Source organism: Anolis sagrei, chromosome 2 (assembly GCF_037176765.1).
Source record: "Anolis sagrei isolate rAnoSag1 chromosome 2, rAnoSag1.mat, whole genome shotgun sequence".
NCBI lineage: Eukaryota > Metazoa > Chordata > Lepidosauria > Squamata > Dactyloidae > Anolis > Anolis sagrei.
The window spans coordinates 55,600,994-55,616,636 of record NC_090022.1 but is presented as its reverse complement, the minus strand read 5'-3'; the positions used below and the strand labels follow the sequence as shown (position 1 = coordinate 55,616,636).

At 39.5% G+C, this 15,643-nt stretch overlaps 1 protein-coding gene across 1 annotated transcript in view; it reads right to left on the bottom strand.

Annotated features, from left to right (window-relative positions):
* The window catches only part of EEFSEC (eukaryotic elongation factor, selenocysteine-tRNA specific), a 177,748-nt gene that overhangs the window by 105,610 nt on the left and 56,495 nt on the right, over nucleotides 1-15,643 (bottom strand). Inside the window, exons 2-4 of the mRNA XM_060766181.2 lie at nucleotides 14,951-15,158; nucleotides 6,846-6,942; nucleotides 1,765-1,929 (exon numbers count right to left, since the gene is read on the bottom strand). Coding sequence (XP_060622164.2) covers nucleotides 1,765-1,929; nucleotides 6,846-6,942; nucleotides 14,951-15,158 — 470 coding nt within the window. The remainder of the gene's footprint in view (nucleotides 1-1,764; nucleotides 1,930-6,845; nucleotides 6,943-14,950; nucleotides 15,159-15,643) is intronic.

The following is a 15,643-nucleotide window of genomic DNA, read 5'->3' as shown; positions in this document are numbered from 1 at the left end:
CAACCTGTGAGTCCCCAGATGTTTTGGCCTTCAACTTCCAGAAATCCTAACAGATGGTAAACTGGCTGGGATTTTTGGGAGTTGTAGGGCATAACACCTGGAGACCCACTAGTTGAGTACCACTGCGCTAGAGGTTATTTTAGCAGCACTGGCATTGGGAGGATGGGTAAGGAGGTCTGATGAAGAATAGACTTTTAGTTTTGGGTTGAAGTAGTCTGACGGCAGTAAACAATCCAATAATAAAGGCTGAGCTGGGAGAGAATGGGGATTCTGGCTCTAGCCAATCCTGCTGTAACTATGTGTTCCTATTTACAACAGAGTAAATAGTAGCCCCCGGAATTCCTTACCAAACAGTCATGAACTGTAGAACAGATTAAAAAGAGACAGGCAATAAGCCTGCTTCATCAGCTACCTCTAGCAAATTAAAATAAAATAGAGAGCAGAAGGTTTGCCCCCCACCCCCAACCCACCCAAAATGGCACTACTAAATAAAGAGGGGGTTAGTAAGTGATCCCTGGATGCATTTTCAAAGAAGCCTTCAAGTTTTGTCTAAAATATTCAAAATGTTATTTATTTATGAAAGTTACATTTGACATGGTTATCCTAGTTCATATGGGAATATTATTCGTTTTGCATAAAATATTAATTGAAACATGCCCAATTGTTCCTTTTCCTAGTCTATCCCTACTCTTTCCATGTTACTTCTGCCTTTAGTACCAACTTTTCTAGAAAAACATCTGCTTCATAACTGAAATTTGTCTACAGCTGCAATCACAAGTCCATTTAGATGGGAATGCATGTCACAGAACGTAGTGGGACTTCTTTCTGAGAAGGCTGCATAGGATTTAACTGTTTTAAAAGATGAAATGTTAAACATACTTATATTTGAATAAGTGGAAACCCTTCGGGTTTAGGTAGAAAATTCATCTATAGCCATTAATTAACGTGGTCAAAGTCTGAAATATTACATTTTAAACATGTTAATATCCTATAACTTCTTCTCCATGAATTTCAGAACACATACCATTTGAATCTCACAGGAAAATAATAATACTCATATGTTTTGCAATCTTGTCACACGATTTTATTGTGATAGCTCACTATTTATTTTTCCAGTGTCATTCACAAATGTTTATACCTTGCTTAAGGTTACCCTCAGAAAAGAGTGCCAGAGCCTTTCTCTGGAAAGCTTTTACTGCCTTCTCCATCATAAAAATATTGGCCAGAATGATTTCTTCGGTCTTTTCAATATTTTGACAGCCAGATTTAGAAATACTTACCTGTTGCTTCTGATCTCATTAATAACATGTCCTGAAATTCACTTCTCACTTTCTCCCTGTCGCAAAAATGCGGCAAGACTAGTTGGTTGTCCCATCTATCCAAAAATGTTCTTTCTTTAAATATTAGACATACTCTTTTTAAAAAATCAGCCTCTGGCTTCCATCACCTTTTCAAACTACTTTTTTTTAACAATTCTGTCTGAAATCTAATTGCTACTCACTACTACAGTACATTCACTGAATCAAATCCTGAAGGGCATTAGTTGCATTGATGTGATGGATAATAGCATTTGGATTTAGAACACTATATTGCAGTTGCACACAGTACTATGTAGTATTTTCAAAATAATTATTATGTTTCTCAAAAGTAAAATGAAAAACAAATGGATACATGGGGGATGTGGAGCAAAGACAGTCTTAATTTCAAAGTATCTCATTTCCTCTTTTTTTATGAAGATGTTAGAGAAAGAAATAATCAACTTACCTTCAGGGCAGGGATCTCCACATTGTCCCCAACACTAACAGAGCCGGAAAGAATAGTTCCTGTCATCACAGTGCCTTGACCTTTAATGGAGAAGCAGTGGTCAATAGCCATGAGGAAAGGTCCTGAGGAATCTCTTTTTGGTAAGTAAGCCTCTGCTTTCAGGACCTAAAAAGGAGACAAAATATGCCCCCATCTTGATGAAATATCACATCAGTCATGCAAAAATGGAAGAAAAGGTGGATGAATGATTTCATCAGCCTATCTAAAAGTGCTAAATCAAAGTTGGAACAGGCTAATGCCAAATAAACAGCACATGCTGCTGCGTGTGTGTGTGTGTGTGTGTGTCAGGAGCGACTAGAGAAACTGCAAGTCCCTTCTAGTGTGAAAGAACGGGCTGTCTACAAGGATGTTGCCCAGGGGACATCCGGATGTTTCTGATGTTTTACCATCCTTGTGGGAGGCTTCTCTCATGTCCCCGCATGGGTAGAGAGAGCTCAACCTGCTCTTCCTGGATTTGAACCACTAACATGTCGGTCAGCAGTCCTGCCGGCACAAGGGTTTAACCCATTGTGCCACCGGGGGTTCCAGCATTACAGTGAAGAATAACAGCTCCTGAGAAAAGGAAGGACACATGTCTATCCGCCAGTTTGCAACTGGACATCATTAAAAGCTCCAGTGGGCAAAAGTTTCCACATGTCCCTTGATAAGAGTGAAAAATTCATAATCATTATTGCCCTTGTAAAGGAGAAGCAAAGATGCTGTCTTCTTCCCTCCCTCTAATTTAAAAAAAAAGCTTGACCAATCACAGTTTAATCATACCCAGTATTTATTTATTTACAGTATTTATATTCCGCCCTTCTCACCCCGCAGGGGACTCAGGGCGGATTACAATGTACATATACATGGCAAACATTCAATGCCATAGACACACAACACATATAGACAGACAGTCAGAGGCTATTTAACATTCCAACTTTTTCTGGCCACCAGGAGAGCTGTCACTTCACCGTCACTATCCATCTGCGACATTGATGAAGTACTTCCTCGTTCCCCACATGCTTGTTGGAGATTTTTATGGTCTCATAAATTAGTTAAATTAGCCTCCCCACATATAAGTGGTACCTACATTTCCTACTTGACAGATGCAACTGTCTTTCGGGTTGCAAAGGTCGACAACAAGCTACACATTTCGTCGGAAGCTCACTCCGACCCAGGCTAGCTTCAAACTAATGACCTTTCGGTCAGTAGTAATCTTAGTGCTGTTGACTCTCAGCCAGCTGCGCCACAGTCCCGGTGGCGAAGTTGGCTGAGAGTACTATCACAAGCAAAGGCCCAAAATGTTAGATTTTTTTTAAGTATTCTAATTGCTGATGAAAGCCTATTTGGTTTTGGCGACCCATGCTTTGTAAGTGTAGAAACAAATTTGTTGGAAGTAGCTGTTCATAAGAGTATCTCCCAAGGAGCATTCAATGTGAGGTGCACTGGATTCAGTATTATGTGAATGCTATCATAATTTTCAACCAGAGTAGGCCCACAGACTCCATAAGATTTGCATAAGTGTTGACTCAGAATTTGAGAAGTGATCCAATAAGTTTTCTCTGGCTGAAACTAGCAACAGGATTCAAGGCATTGCCTTGTCTTTCCTTCTCTCACACACTTGTAGTCTGAAAGACTTTAGGAACAAACGAAGTGCTGGATCTTTTATCTATGGAGCTTGAAGTTCCAGAAGATAAACTATGAATTCTTAAGTAACTCACTTTTTCTTGGGTTCAGTACACCTGACTCAATATGTCTCTGAGTAGCCGTATGTAAGACCGAACAGAAAACCCATATGACATATTGTAAATTAAACTACATACAGTAGCAGGGCTGATTTAGAATTCTGCAGTGGGAGAAGAGAGGGACGGAGTCTTAGGTATTTAGTTCAGTTTTCTGATAAGAAGAATTTCTGATTGTCCAAATGAATTAACCAAGGATATCTGTATATGCTTTATAAATATGCATTAGATTTAAATCCCTTTGTAATATTTACTGTTAATATTATTTATTTCAAGTTTAAGACCACATCAAAGCCTTCTGAAGAGCTGTTATTTAATACTAACAGTATGGGATAGTAAATTTATAAACTAAGATTCTAGTATACATCTCTGGCCCCTACAAAAAAAACCCCTTGAACTAAACTTAGGAATATTTACTTGCTTACTTACCACACTTACTTTATTTCTACCCTGCCTTTCTCCCCACGGAGACTCAAGGTGGCTGACAATCACACACTTTGATCACAATTTGAAACAAAACCAATACATTTAAAAAAAAATTAAATAGTACTGTGTGGGTTTTGGTTAAAATGAAGTTAAAATATAATAAATCCACTTAAAATAGCATTAAACCCCCAACCTCCCGAATCCCACTCACACCTCTCCAGCAGTGTGCCCCTTATCCTTTTCCAAATGCCCACTGGCAGAGAAAGGTCTTTAACTGCTTTGTATTTTGTAATTCTGGATGTTTGAACTTGTAACTTTTGTATAAATAATTTGTTTTAAAAGGTGTAGCTGGGCATGTTTAGCCTGAAGAAGAGAAGGCTGAGAGGAGATATGATAGCCATGTATAAATATATGAGAGGAAGTCACAGGGAGGAGGGAGCAAGCTTGTTTTCTGCTGCCCTGGAGACTAGGACACGGAACAATGGTTTCAAACTACAAGAAAGGAGATTCCATCTGAACATTAGGAAAAACTTCCTGACTGTGAGAGCCGTTCAGCAGTGGAACTCTCTGCCCTGGAGTGTGGTGGAGGCTTTTTCTTTGGAAGCTTTTAAGCAGAGGCTGGATGGCCATCTGTCAGGGGTGCTTTAAATGCAATTTTCCTGCTTTGATCCGCTCTGGACTGGACACCATATTAACGGCAGTCTCTGAGGATGTAACACGAGCACCTGCTTGTCCAATTTTGATGGATTCATTTCAATTAGTTCAAACCGAGGATGTGGACAAGGTGCTTGGAGGAATGAGAGCTACCACATGCATCCTAGACCCCTGCCCATCCTGGCTTCTAAAGGAGGCCAGAGGGGGATTGGCCAAGTGGGTTAAGGTGGTGGTTAATGCCTCCCTTCGGGAAGGCATATTTCCAGCCAGCTTAAAGCAAGCTGTGATAAAACCGCTGTTGAAGAAACCATCACTGGACCCCACTCAATTAGTTAACTATCGGCCTGTTTCCAATCTCCCCTTTTTGGGCAAAGTCATGGAACGTGTGGTGGCCTCACAACTCCAGGCATTCTTGGTAGACACGGATTATCTGGATCCGGCACAGTCTGGCTTTAGGCCGGGGCATGGTACCGAGACAGCCTTGGTCGCCTTAGTGGATGATCTCCGTCGGGAGCTCGACAGGGGGAGTGTGTCCCTGTTGGTGCTGCTCGACCTCTCAGCGGCCTTCGATACCGTCGACCACGGTATCCTTCTGGGACGCCTCGCGGGAATGGGTCTCGGAGGTACTGCTCTGCAGTGGCTCCTGTCATTCCTCGAGGGCCGGTCTCAGAAGGTGTTACTGGGGGACTCCTGTTCTACCCCACAACCTTTGTTTTGTGGGGTTCCTCAGGGTTCAATACTGTCCCCCATGTTGTTTAACATCTACATGAAGCCGCTGGGTGAGATCATCCGGAGTTTCGGGGTGCGGTGTCATCTGTACGCAGATGATGTCCAACTCTGTCACTCCTTCCCACCTGCTACTAAGGAGGCTGTCGAGGTCCTGAACCGGTGCTTGGTCGCTGTGACGGTCTGGATGGGGGCGAACAAATTGAAATTGAATCCAGACAAGACAGAGGTACTCCTGGTCAGTCGCAGGGCCGAACAGGGTATAGGGTTACAGCCTGTGTTAGACGGGGTCGCACTCCCCCTGAAGACACAGGTTCGCAGTTTGGGTGTGATCCTGGACTCATCGCTGAGCCTGGATCCCCGGTTTCGGCGGTGACCAGGGGAGCATTCGCACAGTTAAGACTCGTGCGCCAACTGCGACCGTACCTTGGGAAGTCTGACTTGGCCACGGTAGTCCACGCTCTGGTTACATCCCGCCTTGACTACTGCAACGCTCTCTACGTGGGGTTGCCTTTGAAGACGGCCCGGAAGCTCCAACTAGTCCAACGGGCGGCAGCCATGGTATTAACAGGAGCAGGGCGCAGGGAGCACACAACTCCTCTGCTGCACCAGCTCCACTGGCTACCGATTAGCTACCGGACCCAATTCAAAGTGCTGGCTTTGGCCTTTAAAGCCCTAAACGGTTCTGGCCCTACATATCTATCCGAACGTATCTCGGCCTATCAGCCCACCAGGACCCTAAGATCTTCGGGAGAAGCCCTTCTCTCCATCCCGCCTGCTTCACAGATGCGGCTCGCGGGAACGAGAGACAGGGCCTTTTCTGTGGTGGCCCCGCGGCTTTGGAATGCCCTCCCTATAGAGATAAGATCAGCCACCTCGCTGATGGCATTTCGGAAAAAACTGAAAACATGGATGTTTGAGCAAGCATTCGGCTAATCCGATGCGATGAAGTTTTTGGATCAAGGACTGGCAATCACAGACAACGAAACTGGATTATGATTTTAACTAAGAGATGCATTGGTCTGTATTGGTGGCCCAATACTGTGTATTGTATATGTATGTGTTTTATATTTTTAATCGAAATTATTGTTGTTTTTAAATGTTGTAAACCGCAATGAGTCGCCGTTTTAGGCTGAGATATTAGCGGTATACAAGTGTACTAAATAAATAAAATAAATAAACAAACTGGTCTTACAATCAGTCCCTGATGTGGAACATAGGTGCACAATAATGCAATAATATGGAGAGGGGACTTTTGTATTTTAATATGCCATGACAGGATAGGCACAACATTGAGATGTCATTAACTGGCACATTAAACATTGGGGTAAATGTCAAGAGGACTATAGAAGCCTACTTTCCACTATTTATTTACAAAGCATTACTTTAAACTTTTTCCTCAAGAGGAAACTCATTACACACATCAAATAGTACCCTTCATGCATGAAAATTTCTATCATGCAAACAGATTTTCACTATTGATGATAAGGTACATACCTCAATTAGTTCAGAAACTCCTACTGGAGTCACCGTTTCTGGGGCTTCTGGTCCTCCAGGTTTTGCAGCAACAGAAACTATAGGGCATCCATGAAACCTGACAACAAAGAATTCCTTCTTTTAAACCAATCATTTATTTAAGAAAAAATAGATTTACAGCCCACACAACTCCCAAAGTGATTCTGGGAAGAAAACTACATTATTAAATGGCAATACTACCCCATTTCTCTTCACCCAAAAAATCTAAGAAAACAAACATGTCAACCATCAACTCATTCAATTAACGCTGTTGCTTTTTTTAAAAAAAGGCAAGCATAAGTGGACCAGATATATGTTCCAGAAGCAATATAAATGCTTCAGGAACATGGCCATACAGCCCGGAAAACTCACAGCAACCCAGTGATTCCAACCATGAAAGCCTTCGACAACACATTGGACCAAATATAATTTTTGTGAAAACTAACCACTCCAGACCATTCTCTCTAAAATGCGGTATGAATGAGGATGTTTTACGTTTCTTGCAGATGAACATATGTCAAGTCTCCATGTTCTGCTCTCATCAGAAAAACAATGCTTTCTTGAATGTGCTGCGATGAAGCTCAAATAAATAGTTGGAAGCAGATTACATAATGGAACACCTCACTTGCCAGTTTTATTGAGTGATATACCCCTTAGTTTCTACAGTGTTCTCCTTTGCCATATGACCCATCAAAGTGGGATACAATGAGATCACTGCACTCTCACTTGTTGCTATTTACCATCAAGCAAGCTTCGACTAATAGTGATCCTATAAATAACACATCTGTCTAGCTACTATGCGAACAAAATACTGGATTCCCCAATTTCTCCCCTTTATGCTCACTTCTGAAATTAGAAATCAATGAACCTATGAAGTTAACTTTATGGCTAAATTTAACATAGTCTAAAATCTGGAGTTCCACGGCACATCAAAAAGGAAACAGTAAAAGGACCAAGTTACTTTACTTGTGAATATAAAAATTCAGTGCAAATATGTTGACTATGGGTTTGACAGTGTTAAACAAGAACAAAAAGAACCCCCCTCCATTACATTTTCTTCTTCGCCTGAGGCCTTAGAAGTTGTTCGCCTCACACTGCAGTTCCAAAGGATCTTAGATTTGGTTGGGTTGGAAGCAGTGCCAAAACAGAGGGAGCCCTAGTCTCCAAAAATCATAATAAGCAAGCAGATAAAGGGCGATAACAAGCTGGCTCCAGGGCCATGCTTCCAATGAATCAGATTCTTTATTTATCCTCTCTTATTCCAATATAGCTTCTTCACAGAAAGATGAGGAATTTTGTACTAGTATCCCTCGTAAACTACACATTCATTTCCCAGACATTGTGAACAACAGATAGCCATTCTGTTTATATATATTTGCAGCACTGAGCAGCAGCCAAAGGACCATCAGTACTATATATATTGATACTATTTTGGACTTTTCTTTCTTCTGAGGCAGGTAAGGCCTCATACTGTCTGGATCCAGTAAGGAAAGAATGGCTAGTCCCCATGGTACAAAAGAACAGGAGAAGAAAAAGTTCCAAATATATTAAAAGCTCAGTTGTACTGAGAATTCACTTGAGCCTCGTAACAAAAACTGGCAAGAAATTTCCCAGTCACAGGCATGTCCTTTGCCTTCCCCCCACAGGCTTAAAAGCCTTAGATTTTCATCTCAAAGGACCAGACTCTGGGGAAAGGAACTTTTTGATACAGCATGAATGTTCATGGGAAGTTTGATTCTCAAAGCTGTTCCAATGCAGACCCCACTGGGATCACCACTCAAGTGTGTTGCCCTTCCACCGAAGTTATCTAACACTAATCCTATATACAAGGTATTTTCTCTGTTTATGTGCCATAAGCCTAGGGTACCCTGGGACAAAGCATGATAAAAATGTGTACTGAGAATTTGAGTGATTAGCCATAAAGCCTCTAGAAATTTAATTATTTTTATCCAAATACTTTTGGGCAATCTCCCACTAATACATATAAATTAATGTTGAATTAGAGGGGTTTTTTCTCAGTTACAAAGCTCAAACACATTGTGTATTGCTCTTTCAAATTTATTTATACAGAGAAAACCTTGTGTGCAAACAAGTTTTTTCCACAACCACTAGTATTACAATAAAATGCAAGATTTGCAAAACTTCTCATTGGTATACATATTTTAGGGGAACTGTTCTAAAATACTGTACAATAGTATCAAGCAAGGATCAAGGCTACCACTTTTCTGATTATTTGTTCCCTTTACATCCAAATGTCTCCTTCAGGGTAACTCACAATAAGAAAATTTATCTGATCCATGGCATAACCACATACTAAGTGTCAGGAAAAGTATTACATGTGCCCCCAAAATAAGTAACACGAAGAACAAACAAAGCACATTTACTATGTTGCTTTTTTGACCATGTGTCTTAGAGAATTTCTGTCTGCTTCTGACAATTGCAGGTGTTTTCAACCCTGCTCTCTCTCAGGTACTAAAGGTTTTCACAAGCAAATCATCTTCGTGAGTAGACATAGTCTGAATTTTATAAGTGGGCAAAACTGTGAGAAGTCATAGAAGATATTTCAGATTATGAAAATAATGAAAACTTGGATAAATCCTGTGTCCTTAGTACATAAAATGGAAGCAAGAATGACTTTATTGCATGTGGAGTAAAAAACAAAACACAGTGTAAAGTAGCACTGAGTATTTTGCCCATGGGAACTACTAGACAACAAATCACTAAGTCAAACAAATCATAAATTGGAAGAGTTGCCTTCAGGTGAAGTCCACAACATCAGTGGTTTGGTGGTACTTTGGGTCCAAACTTAGGTTTTGCATTTGCAGTTAAAGAGAGCGGAACTGGTAAATAATAATAATAATAATAATAATAATAATAATAATAATAATAATGAGTTACTTTGGTCGTGCTTTTCCTGCATGGAAGGGGGTTGGACTAGATGACTTATGTTGACTCTTCCAACTCTTTGATTCTATGATTCTACTATATTGCTCAATGATACATGTCTAAAAATGTGTCATAAAAATGTTTTCCAATATAAACATGTTTGGAAAGCTCTGCTCTGGAGGATAATAGGACACAGAAACCAACACTGAATATTAACACTATTGTGCTGACAGTTATATAGGAAGGAGTTCAGAAGGGAATATGAAGGAGTCAGCTTTTCATATGATCATGCAACTGGCATTTGAGAAATACAGATGTTCACACACATATCTTCACCTGGCCTAATCTGTGTACACCACGAGAAAATCAGTCTTCAGTGCAAGTAGTCTGATTAAATGGCAACTCTTCCTTCCTAGCTTTACCACTCCTTGACAAAGTTTTCTGAGGATAGTCAGCAAGGATGCAGTCCTACATTCAGCAGACACTATAATCTGTGAGCTAAAAAAACTGGCTGGATGTTATGTTTCTCTGTTAATGAGGTTTGCATTACTAATTGTTTAGTAAGTATCAGTTCAGCTCAGTGGAAGTTTTTAAGTGCCTTTCTGTATTCCTCTGCAGCCCCCATACATTCATTAGAGCCTACATGCATTCAAAAAGAGAGAGAAAGGAATCCTTTGTGTGGAAATATATGCAGTTCACTAAAAATACCCAAACTGGCAACTATAAAACAGTTGGCAGTTGGGGCACAACAGTGCTATAGGACAAAAGAGCAACTACTCTAACTTCCTGCATCATTTAACCCAATCTTCAGACCTGAAAAAGAAACCCCCAAAGTGAATAGAAAAACCTTTAAAAAGAGGGATGTTAGAACAAGTTATTAAAAAATAAACCCAAGTTACCCAAGTGATTAGATCTATATACCCTAAAGCACCTTTTCTCAATCGAACTTCCTTGGTCACTATGGATTCTGCAAAATATGATGATTGGGGAAAAACACTTTTGAGGAAGCTGCAGATATATTATATTTTCTCTGTCCTGAAAATTGTTTTCTATTTCCAGGATAAAAAGGATGAGGAAAGCAGCTCGAAAGGAATGCTGATATCCCCAAGAGGGCATCATTCAGACTATCTATTCTATTATACAGAAACACATGACAGATTATTAGTGTCATAACATAATGAACAAATATAGATGTTCAGAAAGATAAAGTTCAGCTTTAGAAATAATTTCCCACCCCCTCAATTTCATTTTGCCCTTAGAGAGTCACAAGGCACTCACAAGGGGGATGGAAGATGAGCTACAAAGCTTCCCAAGGAGATACTGGTAAATACAAATACTTGTTCATTATTACTAGACATTTGATTGAGAGCAGTCATCAAAGTTAGCATAGCTCCATCAACTTTTGTTAATATGATTTGACAGAACTGCTGCTAGACCATCACATTGGGTAGTCAATGCAGTTACAACAAGACTGGCACGATATTAGAGTAGATGAGGGGACCAGCTACCAACCTTTCCCTTTTCCTCATTCAATACGTATTTGCATTTTCTTTAACATGGAAGCAGTAGCTGCTGCTGCTGCCATATTGCTGCTGCTGTTTATACAGAAAAACCAAATGTATATTGGATTATGGTAAGGGTCTACCAATATCTATAGATTACAATGTGCAGGCCACTGAGGTTATCCATAAAAATTATATTAAAAATCCTAAAGCCCCGCTTCTTAGGCCGTGTAAAGGTTGTCAGGTTCGAACTGGCCTTCATTGATATGCCTTAACCCTAGCAGTCTGATCATTCCCTATTATGGGCTACTGGAAAAGGCTTGCTTCCACAGGAAGGTTTTGACCTGTGCACGAAAGGCCAGTAGCGAGGGGGCCAATCGCATCTCTTTGGGGAGGGAGTTCTAGAGCTTTGGGGCCACCACTGAGAAGGCCCTCTCTCTCTCTCTCTCGCTCCCACCAACCATACTTGTGATGGCAATGAGACTGAGAGAAGGACCTCTCCTTTTTAAAAAAATGATCTTTATTAATAGATTTTTAAATGATAATAAAATGAGAATGTACTACTAGGTAAACTAATTTAGGGAAGGAGGGGGTGGAAAAACGGAGGGATTGGGGGGGGATTGGAAATGGGGAATAAGATACCGGGGTAGGAAATTAGGGGACTATCTTGGCTTCCCAAGACAAATTTTAAACAATGGAGGGAAGAAGAATAAAGAAATTATGCCTGCCAGATACTATGAAGACTCAAAGAAGATGACTGGGAAGAGAAGGACCTCTCCTGATGATCTCAAGGCTTGTGTGGGCTAGTAAGAGGAGATACAGTCCTTCAAGTGGGCTGGGCCTGAACCATTTAGTTATATTGACCATTTCTGCTACCTAGACATCCACCTCTTCACAAAAGCCAACATCAACACCAAAATAAAACACCGTCGGAGCGCAGCATATTTTCAAATGAAGCAGATAATGTTCAAGGACCAGGGCATTCATAGAGATACCTATGTCCTTCTACCTATGTTGTATGCCTGAAAAGGTTACTCTCGACTTCTGGAAAGATTCCATCAGCATTGCCTTCGAAAATCTTGCAAATTTCTTGGGAAGAGAGACAGACAAATGCCAGCATTCTGGAAGAAGCAAAGACTACTGGCATAGAAGTGATGATCCTCCACCATCAACTTTGCTGGACCAGCTATGCTGCCTGAATGTCCGATCACCGACTCCCAAAGCAGTGACTTTACTCTCAGCTCAAGAAAAGAAAACGGAATGTTAGTGGACAGCAAAAGAGATTTAAAGATGAGATTAAAACTACCCTTAAAAACATGGAATACACACAGAGAACGATTAAGCCCTAGCACCTAAGCATTCTAACTGGAGGTCAGTTGTTACCAATAGTGCTGTGAATTTTGAAGAGGCATGAATAGAGGGCAAAAGAAAAATATGTGCCAAGAAGAAGGATTCAGTAAACTCGTCAGGACCGCTTTCTATCTAGAAATGTACGTCAGCGTTACGAAATACCATGCAGATCCAGAATAGGTCTACAATCATTTATGGACCCACTGCCAAGACTCTGCCCTTAGAAGACAATCATGCTCGGATACAAGTGACAGTCCGTCATGAGGAGCATCGTGGTTGGTGCACAAACAAAACGCTAAATATTTCCTGACACTCAAAACTGTATAGTTGTCAAAAATCAGAAGTGTTTTAGAAATAACTAGTAATGGATACAAAATTCAAAAGTTGATTTTGGAAAGTCAAAGACTAAAAGAATAAGCATTTAAACACCAATTTGCATTATTTCAATTAAAAAATGTTATGATACAGTTCCAGTACATACTAAATCACATTGATGTTCACCTGGAAAAAAATTGAGAATCCATGACCCTCTCCTTAAATAGACAAAGGAAAATCAAGCATTATAATGTATGAGTCCTTTTTTCCATAAAACAGAACTTGTGCTTTATATTCGAAGACATGCTAGAAGCCTGGTGGCATGGCTTCTAAGAAATTATGGTCTTCAGACAGACCCTAAGCTTTAATAGAGCCGGAGGTGAAAGACCTTTTAAAATGACATTTGTATTCTTGATATATATTTACAGTTTTGGTCAACCCTTCAGTGAGAAACATAAAGACAAATTTCTCAGGATACTGGAGGTCATGCAACATCTCTTTAAAGTGGTAATTTTCTTTTGATTTATAATAAGTTTTCATATTTAGCCTGGTGTCAGTAGTAGCAATAATCTCAACACACATAAAAGAGCAAAAATATTGTTCATTTTCTGGAGATAGCATTGAAAACTAAAGATAAATTCAATTGAAAGGATTCAATTTCACAATGCAACTCACCTGAATATGCCTCTTAACTGAACATCTGTTGCTATTATGCTCCAACATAACAGGTGCATCACAGATGTACTGTAAACTGAACTTCTAGCAAGTAAATAACATTTCAGGAAATCCTTCAGTTCATTTTGTTATAAAATAATAATTTTGCATAGTTTTTGCAATCCCAAGGACCTTGTTATTGAAAGCATATTCTTGTACAATACTGAAGCCAGTGATATTATATTACCTAGCTGATTTTACAAGCAGACAAAATTATAAAATTCTTTATCAGGCCATTGGTGTCAATCAAAAATGAGGGCTTTGTATTTTTAAAGACTCCTCAGAGCGCAGTTGCAGATATTTACTTTCAAAGAACAAGAAAAGGGATGAAAAATACAACAACCCCCCCCCCCCCCATTTAAATTTATTTGACCTCCAACGACTATCTCGAAAGAGAGCTTTTAAAATGAGATTTTGGCCCTATCAAATCTAAAAGGAGAAATTTCACTCAATAACCTTTATAGCATACTGATCAAAAAGAAAAAGAAGCAAAGAAGAACAGAGCGACTGATAAAACTTAGATATTTCAGATTGTTCAGTTGAACAAAAGACACTATCCTGCAATCAGAGTAAGACATAGGACAGTTTGTGCAATCTGGTTTGGTTAGCTTTTTTCATCCTCTTGTACAAAATACTCAAATATTTTGTTTTCAAAATATATACCCTATTTGTTTCTGCTGCAATTCTATAAACTTGACAGGAAAAGCAATATACAGCAGGTGAAAACAAAAGATTCCTTTGTTTTACTTTCTTTCTACACTGTGACATTGTGAAAAACACTTAATTTTTCCACTTTGCTTCCTGGTCTGTCATCATGCCCTACAAAAAGCACCTCCATAAGCTCCTTGAGCTACAAATATCTCACAGAAAGGGGAATTTTTGTCCCTATATGCATGTTTACCAGAACATAAAAAATAACCCCTGAATACTTATTTCCAGTATCAAGGCTTATAAAATAATTGACCATTGTGATTTTAAAAGTATATGCTATTCAAAGACGTTCACTCTTATTTACCCACAGCTCTCCTAAAAATGGATTACAGAATTTTAAAAATTTACAAAACAAATATAGATTGTGCCTGTCTTTTTAGCCATAGTGTGTTCATATACAATCATATGAACTGCAGCTAGAACCCAGAGAATGTCTTATGACAAATTACCTAGTAATCTACTCTGAAAATTTGTTTTACCATGTACACTCATCTAATGATGCACAAAACCAATCCAAGAAAGAATATTCAATCATAAATTTCCAAAAGACACTGGTAGTAGCATGGAAGAAAACAAGTGAGAGCAACAGAGACTGGCGCAGTAACTTACTTGGTATTTTCCAAAGTCTTCTGCATTTTCTTGGTCATCTTCTCAATGGCAGCCTGTTGTTTACCTTCAGGGAGAAGATCTATTTTGTTCAAAACCACAATCATTTTCTGGCACGCAATCTGCCCAATCACCAAGCATTCTGCTGACTGAGTCTGCATCCCTTTTGTCACATCTATCACAAGCATCATCAGGTCAATGATCTGGGCACCTGTAAAAAAAAAAAAAGAAGAATACAATCAGTGACAATTTTGCAAAGAATGAAATATTCATTCTTAAAATACATAGATTTGAATTATAACTATATCTGTAGCAACTCAGATGAAAGGCTGTAGCGTACCTTCTAAAACAGTCAAGAAATTTCAGTGCTAGAAGAAAGTAATAAAAAACCACAGAAATCAAGAATTCCTACATGTTTGCTCCAAAAGGTCAGTTTCTCATTTTAAAAATCTATTAGAAGTTTCTTTAAAAACGCACCACTATTCCAGGATTCCTTCAGCTCCAACTTGAAATAACAGAAATATTTTAAAAGATATGAATCTAAAAAAAAGATAAAGTGCTACTCTAAGTTTTGTTGGAAAATACAATACAATACAGTGCTTCACAGCAGATAAAACAACCATTTTGACTCACAACTGAAAAACATGCCATGACAACCGTATACGTATTATACTGAACTGAAATACACAGTAAAAT